The sequence below is a fragment of the Labeo rohita genome, chromosome 2 (genome assembly GCF_022985175.1).
Source record: "Labeo rohita strain BAU-BD-2019 chromosome 2, IGBB_LRoh.1.0, whole genome shotgun sequence".
Taxonomy (NCBI): domain Eukaryota; kingdom Metazoa; phylum Chordata; class Actinopteri; order Cypriniformes; family Cyprinidae; genus Labeo; species Labeo rohita.
The window spans coordinates 39,503,632-39,524,685 of record NC_066870.1 but is presented as its reverse complement, the minus strand read 5'-3'; the positions used below and the strand labels follow the sequence as shown (position 1 = coordinate 39,524,685).

The window sequence follows — 21,054 nt, the reverse complement described above, 5'->3', positions numbered from 1 at the left end:
TTTTTCATCTTACCCCAAACTTTTGAATAGTAGCGTATCACAGTTTACACAAAATTATTGTGCAGCACAGCTGCGTTCAACTTTGCTAATAATCGGAAATGTTTGTTGAGCAGCAAATCAGCATATTAGAATGATTTCTGAAGGATCATGTGACACTGAAGACTGGAGTAATGATGCTGGAAAATTCAGCTGCGCATCACAGCAATAAATTACGGTTTAACAGATATTCACATAGAAAACAGCTGTTTGAAACTGTAATAATATTTCACTATTTTCTGTATTTTTGATTAAATAAATGCAGCTTTAGTGAGCAGAACACACATTTTTCAAAAACATTTTTATTAGCATTCATATATTTATGATGAATATGCATCTTGAGAATGAATATCTGAATGATGAAGGGCCGGTAAAGTTTCCAGGGCAGTTTTAGTGTGACCTTCATATAACAAACATAAAGTTCACGTCTGTTAGTTTTAGTTAAAATCAGCCGGATGTAAAGTCAGTCGTGACCCGCAGCAGTTTAATCGCTCTCGTTCTGCCGTGCTTCACGTTATTCCGTCTGTGTTTCTGTCAGCGTCTGGCCAACAGTAAAGCGCACACGTCCAGGTTCGTCAGCGCTAATCTGCCCTGCAACAAGTTCAAGAACCGGCTGGTGAACATCATGCCGTACGAAACCACCCGCGTGTGTCTGCAGCCGATCAGAGGCCTGGAAGGGTCCGACTACATCAACGCCAGCTTCATCGACGGATACAGGTAGGCCGCTGGGCTCCAGCTCCAGATTTAACGATGTTATACGGTGGATAATAGCGCTGGCGATCACGTGTCCGTGTGTTTCCAGGCAGCAGAGGGCGTATATTGCGACGCAGGGCCCGCTAGCGGAGACCACCGAGGACTTCTGGCGCATGCTGTGGGAACACAACTCCACCATCGTGGTGATGCTGACCAAACTGCGCGAAATGGGACGGGTGAGTGACGGCTGGAGGAAAACACACTCCGTCCGGATCTGACTGAAGCGGCGTAACATCCGTGTGTTTGTGTGTTTGCAGGAGAAGTGTCATCAGTACTGGCCGGCCGAGCGCTCGGCGCGCTATCAGTACTTCGTAGTGGATCCCATGGCAGAATACAACATGCCGCAGTACATCCTGAGAGAGTTCAAAGTCACCGACGCCAGGGTGAGCACGTTTACCGCGGTATGATCTGGTAAAGCTGTCCGTCTTACGTTGAGGTCTTTTCGTGAAGAAACACCAGAGACACAAACGTCCCAGCAACGTCCGATCTGTGTTTCTACAGACGCAAGTGTTTCTCACATCTGGAGATGTTCAGGCTCATTGTCTTTCTCTTCACAGGATGGACAGTCCAGAACCGTCAGACAGTTCCAGTTCACCGATTGGCCAGAACAAGGAGTTCCGAAGTCAGGGGAGGGTTTCATTGATTTCATTGGACAGGTGCATAAAACCAAGGAGCAGTTCGGTCAGGATGGACCAATCGCAGTCCACTGCAGGTGCGTTATGATCCCTAGTGTTTAGAGAAGAGCGTGAGGAGCAAATCTCAGTGTGACGGACTCGCTCACGTCTCTTTCCTGTCTTATTCGTGTGTTATTCACTTTTGTATTATTCATGTCTGATTCCTGCCCCTTGTTGTCTCATTTATGTCACATTCATGTCTCATTCTTGTTTTTTTCATGTCTCATTTGTCTCATTCATGTCTCATTCCTGTTTCATTTGTTTCATTCGATATCTTTTTCTTGCTTAATTCTTGTCTCATTTCTTTCATGTTTTATTCATCTCTGTCATGTCTCATTCATGTCTCGCTTTTGTCTCATTCATGTCTCATTTATGTCTCATTCTTTCATTCATGTTTTATTTTTGTCTCGCTTTCATCTCATTCTTGTTTTTTTCATGTCTCATTTGTCTCATTCATGTTTTATTCCTGTTTCATTCATGTCTCACTTTTGTCCCATTCTTGTTTCATTTATGTCACATTCAAGGTCTTATTCTTGTTTCTTTCATGTTTTATTCGTCTCATTTATTTATGTCTTATTTTTTGTCTCGTTCTTTCATTCATGTTTTATTTTTGTCTCATTCATGTCTCGCTTTCATCTCGTTCTCGTTTTTTTCATGTCTCATTCTTGTTTCTTTCATGTCTCATTCGTCTCATTCATGTCTCATTCTTGTCCCATTCATGTCTCACTTTTGACTCATTCTTGTTTCATTTATGTCTTATTTTTTTGTGCCATTCATGTCTGATTCTTGTCTCATTCTTCTTTCATTCTTGTCTCTTGTCTCATTCATGTCTCTCTCTCTCTCTCTCTCAGTGCGGGCGTCGGGCGAACGGGTGTCTTCATCACCCTCAGTATCGTCCTGGAGCGGATGCGTTACGAGGGCGCTGTGGACATCTTCCAGACCGTCAAAATGCTGCGCACACAACGGCCGGCGATGGTGCAGACTGAGGTAAAAACACACAGCACATGACAAACGGCAAACGCCGTTATCGCTGACGTCCGAGTCTGTGGAAGATCTCAGAAAAAGTGCAAAAATTAGCTCGAGTTGTGATGTTTTTAATGGAGTGATCACATCCTCCCATCCGTCTGTTCTCAGGACGAGTATCAGTTCTGCTACCAGGCCGCTCTGGAGTACCTTGGGAGTTTCGATCACTATGCAACATAAGAAGAACGCCAACCTGTCCAACACCTTCCCCCTCAACAACCCCACAAACACCCGCAGAGGAACGACGACGACGACACGTGAAACACACACGGACAGCGACGCAGAGCGGACGTTCTCTCGGGAGCTCCAGGAGACGCTCTGCGTCACAACGCAAACTATTACCTCAGTGTTCAAATATTGATATTAATGTTGTGGTCGGCTTTTTAGAAATATTAAACTGTGGATGAAGATCTTCTTCATAACAAGAGGAAAATATTACATGTACAAAATCTATTTAAAGCAAAACGACGAGAAACAAAAAAAACAACAAAAAAAAAGAAACTATGAAATCAAAAGCCTGGATAATTGCTGCACCCTTCAGTGGGAGTTTCTTCGAACTGTATTTGCCAACGTCAGACGTGCGGAGGGAACGCGAGCCGGTCTGCGCCTGCCCGAGTCACCGTTGCCATCCCGAACGAACGCGTCGGCGCCGCAGAACGGAAGCAGATCTCCTACCTTCTGTGCCTAACGGAGCGACCGCAGAACCGCAGCCAACGCCGTACATTAGCACACGTGATGTAATCTCTTTCCTGTCCTGATCCTCGGGAGCTGGTGCACGAGACGGACTGAACTCTGTGAATACTGTATTCGGTGTGTCTCTACATGACTATATGCTGCTTACACCGTGTTTGAGAGGCCGAGGGAGTTTTCGAGGCTTGAATCTCGTATCTGTATCATGTTCTTTTGCTCCTTTCAGCTGTGGCATAATGTACTCCGCTGTGTCTTTATGGTGGGACGACGGAAGAGCCACGATCGTCGGGTTTATCGAGAAACGACCGGGGCGACGCGCGCTCTAGAGGAATCGCGAGTTTCATTCCCCAGTATTTCCGGCCGCGCTACGAAGGTCTTCTGAGGTTCGGTTGCATTTCCCCTCGATCGGACGTCGCCCGTTTGAGCCGAGCCGAACCGAACCCGACCCGAACTCTTCCTGTCGTGTTTAGTTTAGCGCAGACGTGATGTCTAGGAGTAGCGCAGGAAACGAGCCGGTTCTGAGATCTCCACCTGAGACGTGAAGTGAGCCTTATCGTTGTTGTCAAATATTTAATCGACCTGATTTTTTTATTTCATTTTGTTGATATTATGCTTGAATTTTTAAGGATCTATTTATTTATATGATTTTTATGGCAATATAATTCGTGAGCTGTGGTGTAGTTGGCCAGCTAATGTGACTGTACATGGCTCGGATGTACAGTGTTGTGCTTCGTATCCCTCTCAGATATTTTGATATTTCCTGTGCACTGATTGTTCTAGAGGAAGCCGACGGCCCGCGGCCCTCCGGAGCCCAAACCTCGCCGAAACGGTCGTGAAGTATCGCTCCTACGCAAACGAAACGCACGTGTTCTTAGACATTGCGCACGTTTCTCATCAGCATTATCAGTCAAACGAAACGAGTTAAAGCACACGCGGAGACGTCATCGGCCTCAGATCGGCGCTCGCGGCGACTCGACCCAACAAAAACTACCACGGACTGAAATGTGACGGATGACTGATGTATTTGTCGACAGTGTGTGAGCTTTAAGCCGCGGTCACGTTTAGCGTTATTCTGCGAATTTCCGTAATCCAAGTGATTCGCTTGAGGGCGAAAGATTCCCACGTGCAGATGGATTCACAGCGCTGATCGACAGAGAACTGTCTTCGAACTGTGACTTGCGTGTGATCAGAAAATTCTGGAAGCTCATGTCCGCAACAGAATTTTGGAATTCTAAAAATGTGGAATATTGCAACAAAGTTGGCATTTTTTCAAATTTAAATTGTTTTCCATTCTGAGCTTACATCCCAAAATTTGTTTATAAAATAAAAAGCTAATTGCAACGTTCTTTCTCACAATACTGCCCTTTTCTCATAATTGTGAGTTTATATATTGCAATTGCAAGTTATAAACTCACAACTGCATTTCACAGTTCTTCAGTTTATATCTTACTATTTTGAGTTTATTCAGATTTGTGAGGAAAGGCAGAATTGCGAGTTAAAAAGCTACAATTTTTACATTTTATTCTGTGGTGGAAATAGGCTTTTGGAAAAGGAAAAATGATTTTTTACCCTAAAAATTTCGCTAATGTGGCTGCACTTTTACACAGTATTGCTAAAATTAGTCCCCCTTCTTTCTGCACATTTTAAAAAATGAAAATTAGCTTCTGCGAATGTGGATGTGGTTATTGGCTGATCATCCCTAAATGACCAAATGTCATCTGATTGCTTGTGCTGTTCAGTCAGTAGCGCGGTATCAGCGTCACTGTACCGTGGTACGAGCTCAGTGCTACTAAAGGAGACGCTGATCTGCAGTTTTTCTCTCTTCATGCATTAAAGCACATCGAGACGTGATTCCGCTGCTCGTCTCGTTCAAATATTCTCACTATGAAATGTTCCTTGGAAGACGAAAGCACACAAACGAACCAAAAGCAACAATTGATCGGACGTGCCGTGTGAACGTGGGCCGCGTGCTGACGTACAGTAGTGTTTCACTTTCTCTGCTTATTGATTTCAGATCATGTATGTAGATATGTCGACTTTGTATTAAAACTGAACGACTGGATATACTGACGTGAAGAAGTGTGTGCGTCGTCTGTTATTTCATATTTCAAATGAATCATCTGTGATTATTTTATACTTCAGTGGAATCCACCTTTTCTGATTCTCACTCTTGTGACTCATGATCACTATGAAAGTCACATCTTCACCACTAGGTAGTGCTGCTACTCACATACACTTCACATACTCACAGACATCTAGTGTTAATGCAGGAAGCAGAGTACTAGAGACTAGACTCATTTGTTCATGTGTGTGTGTGTTTGTTAATATGTGTTTACTTTTGTTTGTGTGTGTTTGTTTGTTAATGTGTGTGTGTGTGTGTGTGTGTACTTGTTTTTGCTACATTGTGGGGACCAAATGTCCCCACAAGGATATTAAAACCTGAAATTTTTGACGTTGTGGGGACTGCAAAAAATGATTAAAAATAGTAAATGATGTTTATCTGAAAGTGTAACGATGCAAACATGTTTTCTGTGAGGGCTAGGTTTAGGGTTAGGGTTGGGTTAGGGGATAGACAATATCGCTTAGTCAGTATAAAATCTATAGAAGTCTATGGAAAGTCCCCACAATTCACAAAAACAAACGAGTGAGTGTGTGTGTGTGTGTGTTTGTTTGTTAATATGTGTGTCCAGTGGAATGTGTGTGTCAGGTGAGTGTCAGTCTTTTGCTGCATGAGCTCAGGGTTTTTTCTCTCTGTTGGGATTTTGCTGCTGATTCACATAAAACACATTTAAGAGTGTCTAATATTCTGTGTGCTGGTGAAATGCAGCGTATCGCAGCTTCATCAGACTCTTATTAGTTCGGTCAGGGTCACTTAAGTTTAATTTCAGTGTGTCAAAGTGTTGCCAGGATACAGATTGAGTTTGGTGCCTTTGAACTTCAGTCACGTTCGAAATATCAAATGACTCTGAATATTATAAAGCTCTGAAGACTATTTGAACACGAAAACTGTAGAACCAGTGAAAAAAACAACCTTGATTAAGAGACGGACGTCAATGTGTTGATTTGGCACAAGAAATCAAAAGAGCAGAGAGCTAGAAAAAAATCATTGATTTTAAATCAAATTATTAAATCAATTATTTTTAAAGAATGAATCTGCAGCATTACTGTGTTTCTTGTGATGCATTCTTAAAACTACAGCTACTTTATCCGCATTGATGGGTCCATGAAGAATCTGTAACATCCATGGAACCACCAAAGGTTCTTTAGATGATTCAAATGTTCTTCACACTAAGAAAAAATTCTTGTTCTTTTAAGAACTGATCACTGAAAGTCACTGGAGTCGCTAGAGATTCTATGGCCGTTGCACATAATGTGCTATGGGGCCCCTTTAAAATTAGTTTCAGTGGCGGGGGGCCCTTAGTCGGGCCCCTCTCAGCCTCTGGGCCCTATGCACTCTGTCCCCTTTTTACCCCCAGTTGCTTCACCCCTGCTGAACGTCTTTGGGGAGTCTTTCTATGACATCAGATATGGATCAATTATATATAATAGTCAGAGATATGCTTGCATCAGTTTGAGTCAGAATCAGATGTTGATCTCTGAACTCCAGGAGAGGCCATAAATCACAGGAGATCGATGTTTCTCGAGGCTTGAGATGTTTCAGAAGAGTCATCGTTACTGCTGGACTTCAGTTCGGAGTGATTTATTAGATCTTTACTGTGATTCTGCTGCAGGTTATGAAACCGCAACGTCGTGAATATCAGAATGATTTTTATTTGTTCTTCCAGTTCGTTAGACTGCTGTCAGGATCATTACTTGTTTCGTAATTACGGGTTAGAGTTAAAAAGCGTTTGAAAAAAATCAGTCTTTTCAGAGCAAACACATAAATCATCCAAAGTCTGAAAGCGTCCAGATCATTCTGAACTCCTGCGGCTCCCGATGACTGAACCCATCTGTATTTTTAGCACACTTACATGTGTGTCGGCCGTTTAATCACCGCATTCATCTCACATTCTGAACCTACAGCTGCTTTTTGGTTCTGTGCTGTAAGTCTGTGGGTGCTAGTTCTCAGCCAAATAAACTAGACCGATCCGGTTTTAGAAGGTTACTGGAATCTTCAGATCTTAAAGGATTCCAATCAAGTACAAGATAAAGACAGACACGATGTGAAAGTTTGAGTTGTTGAACTTTGTGCTCCGAAAGAGGCGTTCAGGTGGTGTTAATCAATACCGTTCATACTGGAGTAACATTCATGCAATGTCATGATGTTATTTGTACATGAATGTTCTCAGAGATGTTTTTGTAACCCTGAATAATGTTACAATCATGACAAGATCCCTGGACATTTTTGTGTTCTTAGGATATTAAAAACAAACATTCAAATAATGTTATATTATGGCTGAAAATAAAGCACACTGATGTGGGAAATGGTTTTGTAGCTTTAAATAATGTTGTAAGTCACTGGACATTCCAACGTTTTATAAACATTTCACAACAACGTTCCCGCAATGTTTTTCTAACCCTATGTTGGCTGGTGATGTTATCTGGTGTATGTCTTCATCTAGTTGATCATCATGACTGACTGACTTTTGCTCACAGTGGAACTTTCTGGAGTTTTTCAGGATCTGACAGAAAGACAGTTTCATCATGAATATTTGGAGATGTTCCGTCTGACAGAATGGAGATCATGACTCGTGGTGAGTTACGTGGACGTGGTTGAAATGTGTGAGGAGGCAATTAACGTTTAGCATCTCATGAGAGATGAGGCATCACGGCGCCCAGAATAACTCTGTTAATATGACACTCTGAGTTCATTACAGACTCTCATTTAAATAATGAATCACTTCTGAGTCAAACTATCTGATCGGTTATAAATCAGACTAACAAACACCCCTCAGACAGAAACACGAGAACTCGGGCATCAAAAACCCATCTTCACTTTTGTGTGTGTTCAGCGTGACGCTGCCAAACAGGTGAAAGGACAAACGAGTTCAGCTCTTATTGTTTGTGTTGAACATGATCTGACCTGAGATCTAAAGGAGGTAAAATCATCACACACACACACACACACACAGAAAGAGCTTTCACTGAACCAGAACAGATGTGAATGTCATCAGGTCACATGTTAATGCTGATGTAACGGTTACCTGTGTGTGTGTGTGTGTGTGTGTGTGTGTGTAACACCTGCATAATTACATCTTCAGTCTAATTAGTGCTCTGTCTCTTAAAGGTTTAGCAGAGAATTACTGCAGAGAATGACTGAAACACACACATTGACTTTGGGCTTTGAGTTCATGTGTGTGTGTGTGTGTGTGTGCACAGGTGTGTGAGATGCTCTAATGTGTCTCAGAGGGGGTGAGATTGTGTAACGTCTCACAAAAACACTGTTATTCATGAAATATGAGTCGTCGTCTTCAGTCTGACAGCAGAACCTCCTGCTTATTGTTTCTGCTTGTTTCATTGTTCCATTGCGTGATTGTCTGAGTTATTTCACTGATTTGTTTCTTGTTTGTTACAGAAACATCTTAAAATCATCTTATTTCCAGTGTCTGATATGAGTTCATCAGGGCTGATATCTAGACAGCAGAGACACTTATAGACAGATAGATAGATAGATAGAGTTAGTTAGTTAGTGCCGGGGTTTTCAAACTGGGGTCTAGGGTCCCCCAGGGGGCCACAAGGAAGTGCTAGGGGATCCTTGGAAATGTTTGGAGAAAAAGCATAAAAAATGTAAAAATGAATGTAAAATTATATGATTATTATCGTAATTATAGTTATATTACATATAATTATACAATTATAATAGTTCTAAAATAATTAATACAAAAATATGATTGAATAAGAACGAAATAAATAAATAATCCAAAAATTAAAATAAATTCAAATTACATTAAAATCAATTATAAAATAGATTAAAAAGATAAAGAAATACTTAAAAATAAAAAAATATAATAAAAAATATAAAAATATAAAACAAATAAAGAATAATATTGTAACTTAATAAAAAATAATAATTTTTCAATTAATATTTTAGACGCTTATAGTATGAATTTTTAACCCTAGCAACAGTGTAAATTGGGTGTTTATACAAGAAACTATATAAATGTCTTTTACATTTCAGAATTGGGGTTCCTCGCATGATGATGATCATATTTAGGTGTTAGGGTTTTTTTTTTTTTGTAAAAACAGTATAAAAACAAATGAAAACACAGACATGTTTCTTTGTTAATATGTGAGTTAGTGTTGAATTCTAGTATTTATAACAAGCTGTCTATAGAAACAATCGAAATCTGTGTAATGTCCCCATTTAGATAGCATGTAGTAATGTGTGTGTATGTACTAGTTGTCCTCATTAATGGAACATGATGTAATTTTGTCATCTGTAGAGGAACATCCTGTCTGCTGTATGTGATTGGCTGGTGAGGGCGGTAGGGTTGTATGACATCCGTCTCATGTTTTCTCTCATACTTTCTCTTTCTTCACCTGCAGTATTGCTGACTCCTGAGAGATCGTCGTCTCATCGTCTCGTGTCTCTGGTGTGTCTGATAGCATCTGCTGTCTTCATTCTTGATGAGAGTGTTTTCATGTAAGTCCTGATGGTGCAGGTGCGGCCGGTCATGTGCTTTTGAAGAACACACTGGTCTCTGTGGGCGTGGCCTCATGGGGCTGGAGGCGGGGCTAACAAACACACATGTGTGTAATCTGACCCTGAAGCAGCCGCTCATTTAGACGGTGTTTTATATGAAGGTTTCAGGTTAACATCACATGTTCTGGAAACTGCACTGACACAAAGAAATACCTGAAGACTCCAGAGTTCATTAAATGCTGTTAAGAAGCGCCTGACATCAGCATTCTCCAGGTTTCTGGCGCAGCCCTGGTTGTGGGAGTGGCTGTGGATGTCAGGTGGGCGTGGTTCTGTTTGTCCGGTGGGCGTGGTCACATCTGTCACTATCTGCAGTGAGATCGGACTGATGGATGCATATAATCACTGATCTGCAGGCCGTCGCTCAATGGAGACAGTCTGTATCCGCCTGCACCTCACAGCACAACATGATGGCAAGTAAAAAAGCAAACAGGAGGTTTTCTCTGGACAGCTCAGGGTGAGTTTTAAAAATCAAAATATAAATATTGGATAGCAATGATCTTAAAAATTCTAAATAAGTGACACTACAGGCAAAATATAATATAATATAAAATCATTTTGAGATTTTGGCTTTTCGTAAAGTGTTGTTTCAGACTGTTGGAAAGAAAACATCTAAAACACACTTTAAAATGTTTATTTTGTTGCACTTTATCTATTTGTGTCTGTAGATTTAAATTCTAATCTTTATCTTTAAAGAGTTTTTTCTTGTAAAAACACCAAACTTTACAGTTTTATTCCTCTCTGTATTCTGAAGGTTTGTTCACATTTCTGATTTATGGAGCGATCAAAAGAGAAATCCAAGTAACACTCTACAATATGCATTCATTCATGCTTAATTAATGCACAGAATCACAAGTTAATGTTGAAATTATGAAGAACTAAACCGTTTATTAATGATTACTACATCAACAACTAATGAACATTCTATATGATTCAAATATTAAGTAATCAATGAATTGTTATTAGTTAAATGTGTCATAATTTAGTAATTCCCTAATAACTTATTTTGTTAACTAATGATGTAAATTCATGTGTTAATTACCACAGTGGTCAAAGCTATGTACTGCAACTACCAGTTGTCTGCTTTAATTAATCATTAGCTAATGATTTGCAAATGTATCATTATGTTCTGACTTTACTTGTTGAGGCACAGAACTGTTAACTAATTCTAAATCCTTAACCACAGTCACATATTACTTAACAATTAGTTAATAGTTCTGTGCCTTAACAAGTAAAGTCATAACATAATGATACATTTGCAAATGATTAATTAAAGCAGACAACTGGAAGATGAAATGTGTGGCTTCAACCCATCGTGGTAATTAACACATGAATTTACACTATTAGTTCATAAATTAAGTTATTAGGGAATTAATACATTATGACACATTTAACTAATAACAATCTATTGATTACTTAATCTATGAATCATATAGAATGTTCATTAGTTGCTGATGAAGTAAATATTAACAAATGGTTTAGTTCTTCATGAGTTATACATTAACTCATGATTATCTCTGCATTAGTTAAGCATGAATTAATGCATATTTGTGCACCCGTATTGTAAAGTGTTACCGAAATCCAAAATCCCGTCTGCAAAAACATTGAACTCTAATATGACAAGAAAATCAAACAAGAATTATGAACCTGATTTATACAATCTTCAGATTCTGGAAAAGTCTGCAAATGAGTACATGTTTAATTAGAGAATGAGTAGACAATATGAATGGGTAAAAAACCCTATTCACCTGCCTTAAGCACTAAAGTTACTAAAATTGGGGGAAAAACTAATAGAAATGACTAAAACAAAATTTGTAAAATTTAAAAATGCAAAATAAGTAAATAAAAATAAAACCTAAAGGCTAATTCCAAATTCCAAATAAATACTGTAATAGTATATGTAATATTAAAATAAATACTGAAATAGCACTGCTTATGTGCAGACAGAAATGCTCCAAATGACTCACATTGTAGAGGTGTTTAGAGAATATACAGGCAAGTCAAGATTATACAGGGGTTGGACAATGAAACTGAAACACTGGCCAATACAGTGTTGGAGGTTTCATGGATATGTTTGCACAGCCTGGTGGCCAGTCTTCACTGATTGCACACTGCACCAGTAAGAGCAGAGAGTGAAGGTTGACTATGTGCACCCAATGGATCAAACATTGTACCCTGAAAGTAGTGCCTCCTTGTATCAGGATGATAATGCACCAATACACACAACAAGGCTGGTGACAGAGTGGTTTGATGAACATGAAAGTGAAGATGAACATCTCCCATGGCCTGCACAGTCACCAGATCTGAATATTATTGAGGGATGTTTTGGAAGAGCGAGTTAGGAAAAGTTTTTCTACGCCAGCATCACGCAGTGACCTGGCCACTTTTTTTTTGCAAGAGGAGAATAGCTTAAAATCCTTCTGGCTACTGTGCAGGACTTATATTTGTCATTCCCAGGATGAAATGATGCTGCATTGGGCACAAAAAGGCTCAACAACGTACTAATTGTTTTTAAAAAAACAGGTGTTTCAGTTTTATTGTCCAACCCCTGTATATGTGTTCAGTTTCAGAGTAAGTGAAAGTGTTTTACGGACAGAAGAATATCAGTCAGTCTGCTGCTGTTGGAGCACATGTGCTCGTGTCTACAAACTCAACCTGTCTGTGCTCATTTTTACCACGCTGAGTTCAATACCGCAGTAAAAGACGAGGCCTCTGGCTACGCTTCACCTTCATCCTGACATTCACACGACACACATAAACCATTCAGTATTTTTTTAGATATGATTACTGTATTTGCACGTCTGATGTTTTTGGTTGCGGTAGCTGTTTTGAGGAACAACATTATTTTGTTTTTTATAAATAGAGTAGAATTTGTGCTGTTATTATTAGCAGTATTATTATCCCGCAACAACCTGGTAATTACATTTATACAAACACTGAAATTTCTTTTATTTTTTGTCCCTACATCCTTTTACAACATTTTTTCCTAGTTCTTAACAGAAATGCCTATCGCAGTGATGCCCGTTTTCATTATGTAACAGATTTTCAGGATTATGGAAGTCATTGTAAATATTAATAAGCAGAAGAATGTTTTTTTACATCATGCATTGTGTTGCTTCATCCATCCGTGTTCTCGTCTTGTTGTTGAAGGCTTTGTTTGCATGAGTGATCACAGGCGTGTTTAATCAAGTTTCCATAGAGGCTCATTAGACTGGATCAGAGCAGAAACCAGTTCAGCCGGTGTCAGTGTGTATTCAGTCAAAACCATTCTATTCATACATGAGTTTTGAAAAGCCTCCGTCAGTTTAGACCGTGCTGACGTTGGTCGTGTGTTTGAGTTGCTGTGGTTGTTGGTCTCAGTCTGTCTGATGGAAAGCTTTGGTCGGGACGTGATGATCGAAGCAGGACAGTGAGTTTCTCAGGAGACTGAATCTCAGGTAACGTCTGGAGGGTTTACAAACTCTGAGGCTCTCAAACATCACGTCTCATTTGGGGTTTAGTTTCATTCTGCTAAACGACTAAATAACTTGTTTTATCGCAGCTAATGATGGTAAGTTCAGAATTGATCAACTAGGGCTTCTGAGATGCAGCGTGAATAGAGTTCTTTACAAACAGATGGACTGAGGTTTGTTTGGTTTTTATGGGTTTGTTCTGTAGCTGACGACTCATCTGTGAACTTTTGCTTTCTAAAATCAGATGAAAACAGAAATATTACGAATTCTGTGGCATTAAGCTTCTGTTATCATCAGGGTTAGGGTTATTTATTTATTTAGAGCCTCAGAATTCAGTCATGAAACTACTTATTTCAGAAACAACAGCAGTCAAGAGTGAGAGTCAGATTACTACTACTAATAATTCAATAGCAGCAGTAACTTTAACTACAATAATAGACAATACAACACAATACTATAATAGCAGATAAACCTTTCCTCAGTGCAAATGCAAAAAATCTTAAAAAGTCAAAGGTCTTCACCTCTAATGGTTTGAGGACATCATCTAATCTCTGTCTGTGTTTTACACCTTGTAAATATGATTATGAAATGATTTCTGTTTCTGACGTGCGATTAAGTGAATTTTCTGGGATTCGCTGACGGCTGCTGTATAAAGTCGCTCCTGCTGTTTTCTCAGAAAGAATACAGATATCATCTGCAGACCATTGTGAAAGTGTTTTCAGGATTTCAGTTTCGTATTTCACTAGTAACATGAGATCTGTGACATTCACTAACGCTAACGTGTAGTAAAATGGACCAGCGCCGTAACAGCTGAAGATGCGTGTTGTGTGTGATTGAGTCACATTAAATCATATTCGTTCTGTTTGTGTAGAGTCGTGTGTGACTGTAAATGTGTGTTTGAGTGCAGATATCAGCTGGAGATCAGTGGAATCGCAGCAAAGCCCAAGAACAGCATGCTGAGAAGATCCTCAGACAGCAGAAGCTTCCAGAATCTGGACGAGACGCGTCTCGAGTCCCTGGAGCACAACGGCAGCATCTTACGCAGGTGAGGCTTCCAGATCATCAGAGACGCTGATGAGACATTCACATAATTACACTGTGACTCGTCATTATCATTAGTTACTGACCCATTTATTCATGTAAAAACACTTTCCTACTGGTAACAGTAGACGTTGACTCTGATTATGAGAACGTGTCCTGATCTCATGTTCATCAGATCCATGACTATAGAGGAGGAGGGTTTGGATCGTTCTGATCGTTCTGATCGCAATGTGAGTTTATTCTTCATTGAACTCCATCAAACTCTTCACGAGTCCATCAACACTTACACGTGATCGTCTTCACGTTCTGTTCTTTTGATCAGAGTTTCAAGAACCACAACAGAACCTTCCACAAACTCTTCCCTGAGATCCCAGAGACGGAGGATCTGGGACACGGTGAGTTTCCTTTTGAAATAATCAGCAGTGAGATCTCGTGAACATCTCAGCTGTTTCTCACAGTCTGAAATGAGCTTAGAGATGAAGAGTATAAAGTCTTCTGCTTCTTAAATGTTTCTCCTGAAAAAAAAGACCCTCAGTAATCTCACACGTGTCTCCTCTGGCGTATCAGAAGAGATCTCGATAATGTCTCAGACTGTACTCAGCTCAGAACGTTCTGTCTTAAGGTTCTTCTAAAATTATGAACAAATGTTCTTCCAGTAACATTAAGAGAACATTTGCTCAGAGTTATCTGCTCTTTAATAATGTTCTCAAAATGTTAGCACAAAAACATCATTTATACATTATTCATGGAGCATTTGTTTCTGATATATTTTAGTTGGACTGTTTAGAGAACGTTCTGATAAAGTTTAAAAATGATGAAATTAAACATCAAGAAAACAGCATTTTTTAAAACATTCAGGAATGATGTTTCCATAACGTATTGGCAATGTTAGAAAAACTTTCCTAAAACATTTTTTAGCTGTCAGAGATCTCAATATGAGCTCAAACGTTTCTAGTCAAATGAGCTGCTTTGTTGCTCAGTATTTGTGGTCAACAGTGACTCACGTGAGTCATTTTTTACTTCCCTAATGTGATTTATTCCTTGTGAAACTATCGGATGAGAACAAATTCTGACCTGAACTGATCTGAATAATGACACTGTTGTCTTCTTTTGAGCTGAAATTGAATTTGTTTTATAACTGATGAATTTTACAATAATAGCACTGTTATTTTCGTTTATTATGAAGCTGCTTTGAAACAAAAAATAATATGATCAACAAGTCATGGTAACGTGTTTTCCCACTATTTTAACTCAAAACAATTATACAGTATACATTTATACAGCCAATTTTATAATACCTAAAAATTTAAGGCAGCAACTGAACTTACATTTTTAAGTTAAAGTAGATATGAAGCACTATGAAAACGCGACTTGACTTGAAACTGAATATTTAGTAAAGCAGGACTTTATTTCCAAAGTAAATGAAGTTCGATGTCACGGCGGCGCCTGATGTTATTGTCCTGTTTCAGTTCACACCTGTGGCCTGCAGAAGGAGGTGATTTACCACGGTAAGATGTACCTGTCCAATCAGCACATCTGCTTCCACTCGTCTGTGCTGCTCAAGGAAACGAAGGTGAGAAACGCTTGTGTTCATGAATAAGTCACTGAAGAACAGTTACCACATGTGGAATGAGGACAGGACGTTCATTGTGAGCACGAAGGACGAGTGAATGATGTGTGTTTGTGTTTCTGTAGGTGATGATCGACGTGTCCAGCATTCAGATCATAAAGAAGAAACACACAGCTAAGATCGTTCCCAATGCCATCGCCGTCATCACCACGGACGGACGCAAGGTACCGATCCATCAATCAATCAGACAGCGACTGACTCTACATCCACAGCAGTTTAATATCAAGAGAAGCGCTGCTTTCCCTGATGTTCCTGTTTGTGTTTCAGTACCTGTTTGTGTCGTTACTGAATCGAGAAGCGTGTTTCAGACTGCTGCAGTCGCTCTGTCCACAGATGCAGGTTTGTGCTTCATTTGCGGTTTAAGACTCAAACTATCATTTCATTAACACTGATGATGTCTGATGATGATATTTCTTCACTTTTAACCATTTCAAGGAATGTTCTCATCTCTGCCAGTATGTTTTACACAGTTACGGCCTTGTAAATGAATGTGATTTCTGTTTCGGATATGGGATCAAGTGAAATTTCTGTCATTTGTTGACGCTGCTCTATAAAGTCACTTGTTGTTTTCTCATATTCACATTTAAATGATTGTGAAAGTGTTTACAATAGTTGAAATATTTGTGCAGTGCTCTAGTGATTTCTAAGTGTGTGTTCATCAATCTAAAGTGAGATTTCTTGTCTTTTCTGTCAGACGGGGAACAGCAGCAGGAAATCCTCCACAGAAAACACTCCTGATATGGAGATCGACACAGTAAGATCAACTGATGCTTTACAACGAATCATCTGTGTTTTCCTGAACATTCTCTCTCTCTCACTTTCAGTGCATTTGTTTTTACTTGTACTCTTTATCTTACCTAATAACCTTTGTAATCGAGTGATCGTGTCCTCTGACAGATTTCCAGTCAGTCGAGTCTAGAGGAGAATCCTGAGAATCACTTGATTCATCTGACAGACAAGACTCGAACTCTCCAGGGTGAGTCTGAATCATTCATGTGTAATATATCAAACGCAGTCTGATGAATCGGTCGACACTGCTGCTGGACAATGTTGTGTTACGTGTTTGTCATTCAATAGTTTTATATAAATTGTAGATTAAAGACTGTGAATGGGTTGTTATTGTGTTGCAGCAGAAGAACAAAGCAGCTCGACGCCGCACAGCGACACCAGCAGAAAGATCAACACGCCGGAGCAACACAACACAGGTGAACATCTGCACAAATCCACAAACACATTCCTGCTGGACTGAACCAGCTGTCAGAGGGTTTATTGCTGGTCTGAGATTGTCTAGCAGCTGATCAATCCAGACCAGAGCAGAATCACAGAGAACTCCAGTGGTTTTTGTGTTTCTTGACGCTCACGTGTTCTCTGATCTAGCGGTCTCCTGGGTAACCGTGGTAACCGAGAAGGTCAGCTCCGTCCTGTCGTCCAATGACACGCGCAGCCTGAACAAACTGCTGCTCTTCTATGTGATCCTGTGAGTATGAGACCATTCAGGCACATGCAACGACCTCCGAACCGCTCCAAACACACAGCTCTTTTAGTGTTTCTCCTGCCGAAATGTTCAAACAGAATGAAATGAAGCGATTAAACGGCCAGAACTCTGAAATTTGTTGTGTTTTCACACACATTCCCGTTCAGCTTCAAAACTCAACCTCAGCGCATTAAAGTGACTGTGAGACGAAAGCGATGACATTAGTAAAATACATAATGATTTGTAGGCATTTGCTGTTTGAGCAACACATCCTTCAGGGGTTTAAAAAATGAAGTAAAGTGAATTAAAGATGCGGCGCTTCCGCAGATATCAGACGTTTAATGAGTTTCGGCGGCTCAGAAACTCACTGACGTTCAGAGACGCTCGTGTCAGATCCTGTTTAGAGGAATATTTGAGCCAAAAATGAAAATGTTCATCAGATTTGTAGAAATGTGTCATCCTCTGCAGTGAATGGGTGCCGTCAGAATGAGAGTCCAAACAGCTGATAAAAACATCACAATAATCCACAAGTAATCCACAGCACTCCAGTTCACATCTTGAGAAGACAAAAAATGAAAAAGAAGTCCGTCATTAAGATGTTTTTAACTAAAACACATTAAGTCCATAATCCATAATAATCCTTCCTCCAGTGAAAAAGTTGTCTGTTCTGAATCAGGAGAGAAATCTGCACCGATCAAACACTGTTTACAAAGCCAAAACAGCTCTAAACAAATAAGTGGCTGGGTTTTGATGTGAGAGAAACAACGTTATTGTGTTTGGACTCTCATTCTGACGGCACCCATTCACTGCAGAGGATCCACCGGTGAGCAAGTGACAGAATGACACAGTTCTCTAAATCTAATGAACAAAAAAACTCATGGATGAGCACATTTATAGCACATGTTCATTTTTAGCATTTTTAACTTTCCTTTTAAAGAAAGCGGACGGATCGTGTGCGTCTTTGAGATGCACTGAGACGCAGTTGGTATGTGGTCGATCAGGAAAGTGAACGCTATAATCTGATGTTCAGAGCGCTGGAGGCTGATGGTCACACAGATAAACCTGAACACAACAATCGCCATCGCAGCACACAGTTCTATAAATCAGAATCTGATCTGATGGCATATTTGAGCATCATGTGTGTTTGATTGTGACTGTGATTAGAGCTCTTCACATATATATAACATCTGATAAACGCTGCTTCTGTGTTGTGTATGTCTGATCTGTGTTGTGTTTATGTGTAGTGTGATTCTTCTGCTGTTGTCGTCTGGTTACATCGGTTTGAGGATCGTGGCGCTGGAGCAGCAGCTGAGCGTTCTGGGATCGATGCCGGAGTTCACAATACAGAAAGAGTGAGTTCACACATTCATCATCCGAATAATAGTCTAACATTAATCTACGAGTTCCAGTCCTGTGATCTGATCGGTCAGTCACTCACTAGTGAGTGTAAAACCCGGAGCGGATCTGGAGCGAGTGACTCTGGAGAATCTCCGCTCTTCTGCTCTGATGATTATTATCCACCTTAATTTTCAAAGCAGAAGTAAGCTATTCCCTGATTTATGACTCATTAGACTCTGTAGGCAGATAATTAGAATAAAAACAACAGTAAAACCACTTGAGCAGCAAATCATAATTATGATGATATTAAAACAATATGAAAACAAATACCAGTTTGCAGCATCAGGAAGCAGAACATAAATAAGTGAAACTGGCTGAAGTTGATAATGGCTGCTAAAATTAGGTGGAAAGATAGGGTTAGGGTTCGTTTAGAAAAAATCAATAAATAAAAATGCAGAAACAAAAGAATTCAAAAGAATCGTTTGATCACCTGCGCATCCATACGTACATCATATTAACCCCAACTCTAACATCTCATAAAGTCTTTAACACAATTCATTTTTTTCCAGTGTTGCAAAAAATTTTCCACTTTCAGATTTAATGAAAAAGTTCATTCTTTCCATGTTTTGAATGTTGGTCACAAAAAACTGAGTTTATAATCTCTTGCTTTAGTGAATCCTGTGTTTGCTGCCTGTTCAGAGAGAAAATGATAAATGAATGAAAGTGTTTGAAGGCCAGTGAATCATAAACCTGGACTTGTGTCAGTCTCTGATTATGATTCGCTGATTCGTGTCTATTTAACGAAGGAGACGTATGAATGATCTCCTTGAAATTGTGTAACAGTAAACATTCTAGAACATAAAAGAATCACACAAACTGCCAGAACTGGTTGAATTCATGACATACGAGAGACAGGTTTCTGCTGTTATCTGTTCAGATGAACCTGATTGTGCTGCAGAACGCTGCGCTCTGATTGGCCAGTGCATCATATGAACGTCTGTGTGTGTTTGTTATGATCGAACACATCAGTGGTGTTGAATTTACAAGAATAACTCAGCTAATTCTGTCATGAGTGGGTTTGGTTGTGTTCTTCATTTCTAAAGACACTAAATGTGTTACTGAACTGATCTGAATTATGACACTTTTGTATTTTTACAGAAACGTTTGTGCTTTACAACAGAATTTGGATTTGATGAAGAATTTCATATTTGATGAAGTTTGCATCATTGATTTGATGTTTATTATTATCGTGAAGCAGCTTTGAAACAATCTGTGTTGTTTAAAGTGCTTCAGAAATAAAGAAGATTTGACTTCACAATTGGCCAAAAACAAAACCAAAGACAGCTTTCGCTTTCTAGAGTGCTTGTCATGTGTGTGAAAGGTGTTTCTCCTGGACTAAATCATCTTCCTCCTCCTCAGGAATCAGGAAACGTAAGAACAGCACGAGTCCTGGAGATCCGTGAGAAGAATCTGTGCGTTTAATCGTTCAGATTGAGTTTCGGAGTCGAAAGCGCACAGCCATTAATGCTGGACAGATGGAAACTGTGTCAATCCTGGAGGAGCTGCAGCTCATCTTGACCTCACTGACCTAATGATTTATTTATGCTGTATTTCATATACTTTATTCTAAACTTTCAAACTAAGATCGGACGGTGTGAGTTTCACACTGACGTCGATATTCAGATTATGATCTGTCTTCAAGTATTTCTGCTACAAAGTTCTCGTCTTGCTTTGTCTGATTACACTAGTAGATCTGAGATGTTTATTGTGTTTTTATTGAATATTGTTGTTATTATTAATTGTATTTGTTCTAAAAATTATAATTGTAAATATTTATTTTGAGACATATAAAACCAATAAAGTATATTTCTGACAAATGTGTGTGAGCTGAGGGCTGATGGTGAAGTGATCTGTCTGTACATGACATAAATATCTAAATGAACCATCTAACTCATCAGAACAGACATCAGATGGGACTGAGCAGCACAGACCATCAAGACTCCAGTACGTTCTTCTGTCTCAAGAGTCTAAATGTGAATCTTCACATGAACATGCACTGAAATCAGATGTTGCAGATCATTCAGTAATATTCATGCTGCATCTCACATCTCATAAATGTTATTACAACACAGCATAAATATAACATTTCACAACAGCATCATCAGATTCAGCAGCAGCAGTGATTACAGACAATGACAATTTAGTTTCTGCAACTTCTATATGCTCATGAATACAATCATAAATGTGTTTATGACGATAAAAAACAAACTAACATCAACCCCTAAAGAGCAAGTGTAGTATAT

The 21,054-nt window shown here is 39.5% G+C and overlaps 2 protein-coding genes across 4 annotated transcripts in view; both read left to right on the top strand.

The window, feature by feature from the left end:
- The window catches only part of ptprsb (protein tyrosine phosphatase receptor type Sb), a 63,656-nt gene extending 58,408 nt beyond the window's left edge, over positions 1 to 5,248 (top strand). The window contains exons 30-35 of the mRNA XM_051139566.1: positions 575 to 753; positions 839 to 965; positions 1,047 to 1,172; positions 1,347 to 1,501; positions 2,315 to 2,450; positions 2,598 to 5,248. Coding sequence (XP_050995523.1) covers positions 575 to 753; positions 839 to 965; positions 1,047 to 1,172; positions 1,347 to 1,501; positions 2,315 to 2,450; positions 2,598 to 2,666 — 792 coding nt within the window. The 3' untranslated portion in view covers positions 2,667 to 5,248. The remainder of the gene's footprint in view (positions 1 to 574; positions 754 to 838; positions 966 to 1,046; positions 1,173 to 1,346; positions 1,502 to 2,314; positions 2,451 to 2,597) is intronic.
- Positions 5,249 to 9,727: 4,479 nt separating this feature from the next.
- LOC127183312 (GRAM domain-containing protein 2B) lies at positions 9,728 to 20,619 on the top strand. Of its 3 annotated transcripts, none has more exons than XM_051139287.1 (13): positions 9,728 to 10,273; positions 14,176 to 14,313; positions 14,485 to 14,539; positions 14,632 to 14,704; positions 15,779 to 15,882; positions 16,005 to 16,103; positions 16,207 to 16,278; positions 16,634 to 16,693; positions 16,837 to 16,915; positions 17,073 to 17,144; positions 17,317 to 17,416; positions 18,658 to 18,765; positions 20,171 to 20,619. In XM_051139287.1, exons 1-13 carry the CDS (start codon positions 10,149 to 10,151, stop codon positions 20,184 to 20,186), a joined length of 1,101 nt encoding a protein of 366 aa, XP_050995244.1. In that variant the 5' UTR covers positions 9,728 to 10,148; the 3' UTR covers positions 20,187 to 20,619. The 3 variants fall into 3 exon arrangements, with proteins under 3 accessions (XP_050995244.1, XP_050995235.1, XP_050995252.1); XM_051139278.1 differs by having other exon boundaries at positions 9,730 to 10,273; positions 17,070 to 17,144; XM_051139295.1 differs by lacking the exon at positions 9,728 to 10,273 and adding an exon at positions 13,040 to 13,253 and having other exon boundaries at positions 17,070 to 17,144.
- The last annotated feature ends 435 nt before the right edge of the window (positions 20,620 to 21,054 follow it).

Excerpts from the sequence above, each read along its gene's own strand:
- LOC127183312 (XM_051139278.1), top strand. The coding sequence starts at position 10,149 with ATGCATATAATCACTGATCTGCAGGCCGTCGCTCAATGGAGACAGTCT. Across the intron at positions 14,314-14,484 it reads AACGGCAGCATCTTACGCAG|ATCCATGACTATAGAGGAGG; the intron begins GTGAGGCTTCCA and ends CATGTTCATCAG. Across the intron at positions 16,279-16,633 it reads CGCTCTGTCCACAGATGCAG|ACGGGGAACAGCAGCAGGAA; the intron begins GTTTGTGCTTCA and ends CTTTTCTGTCAG.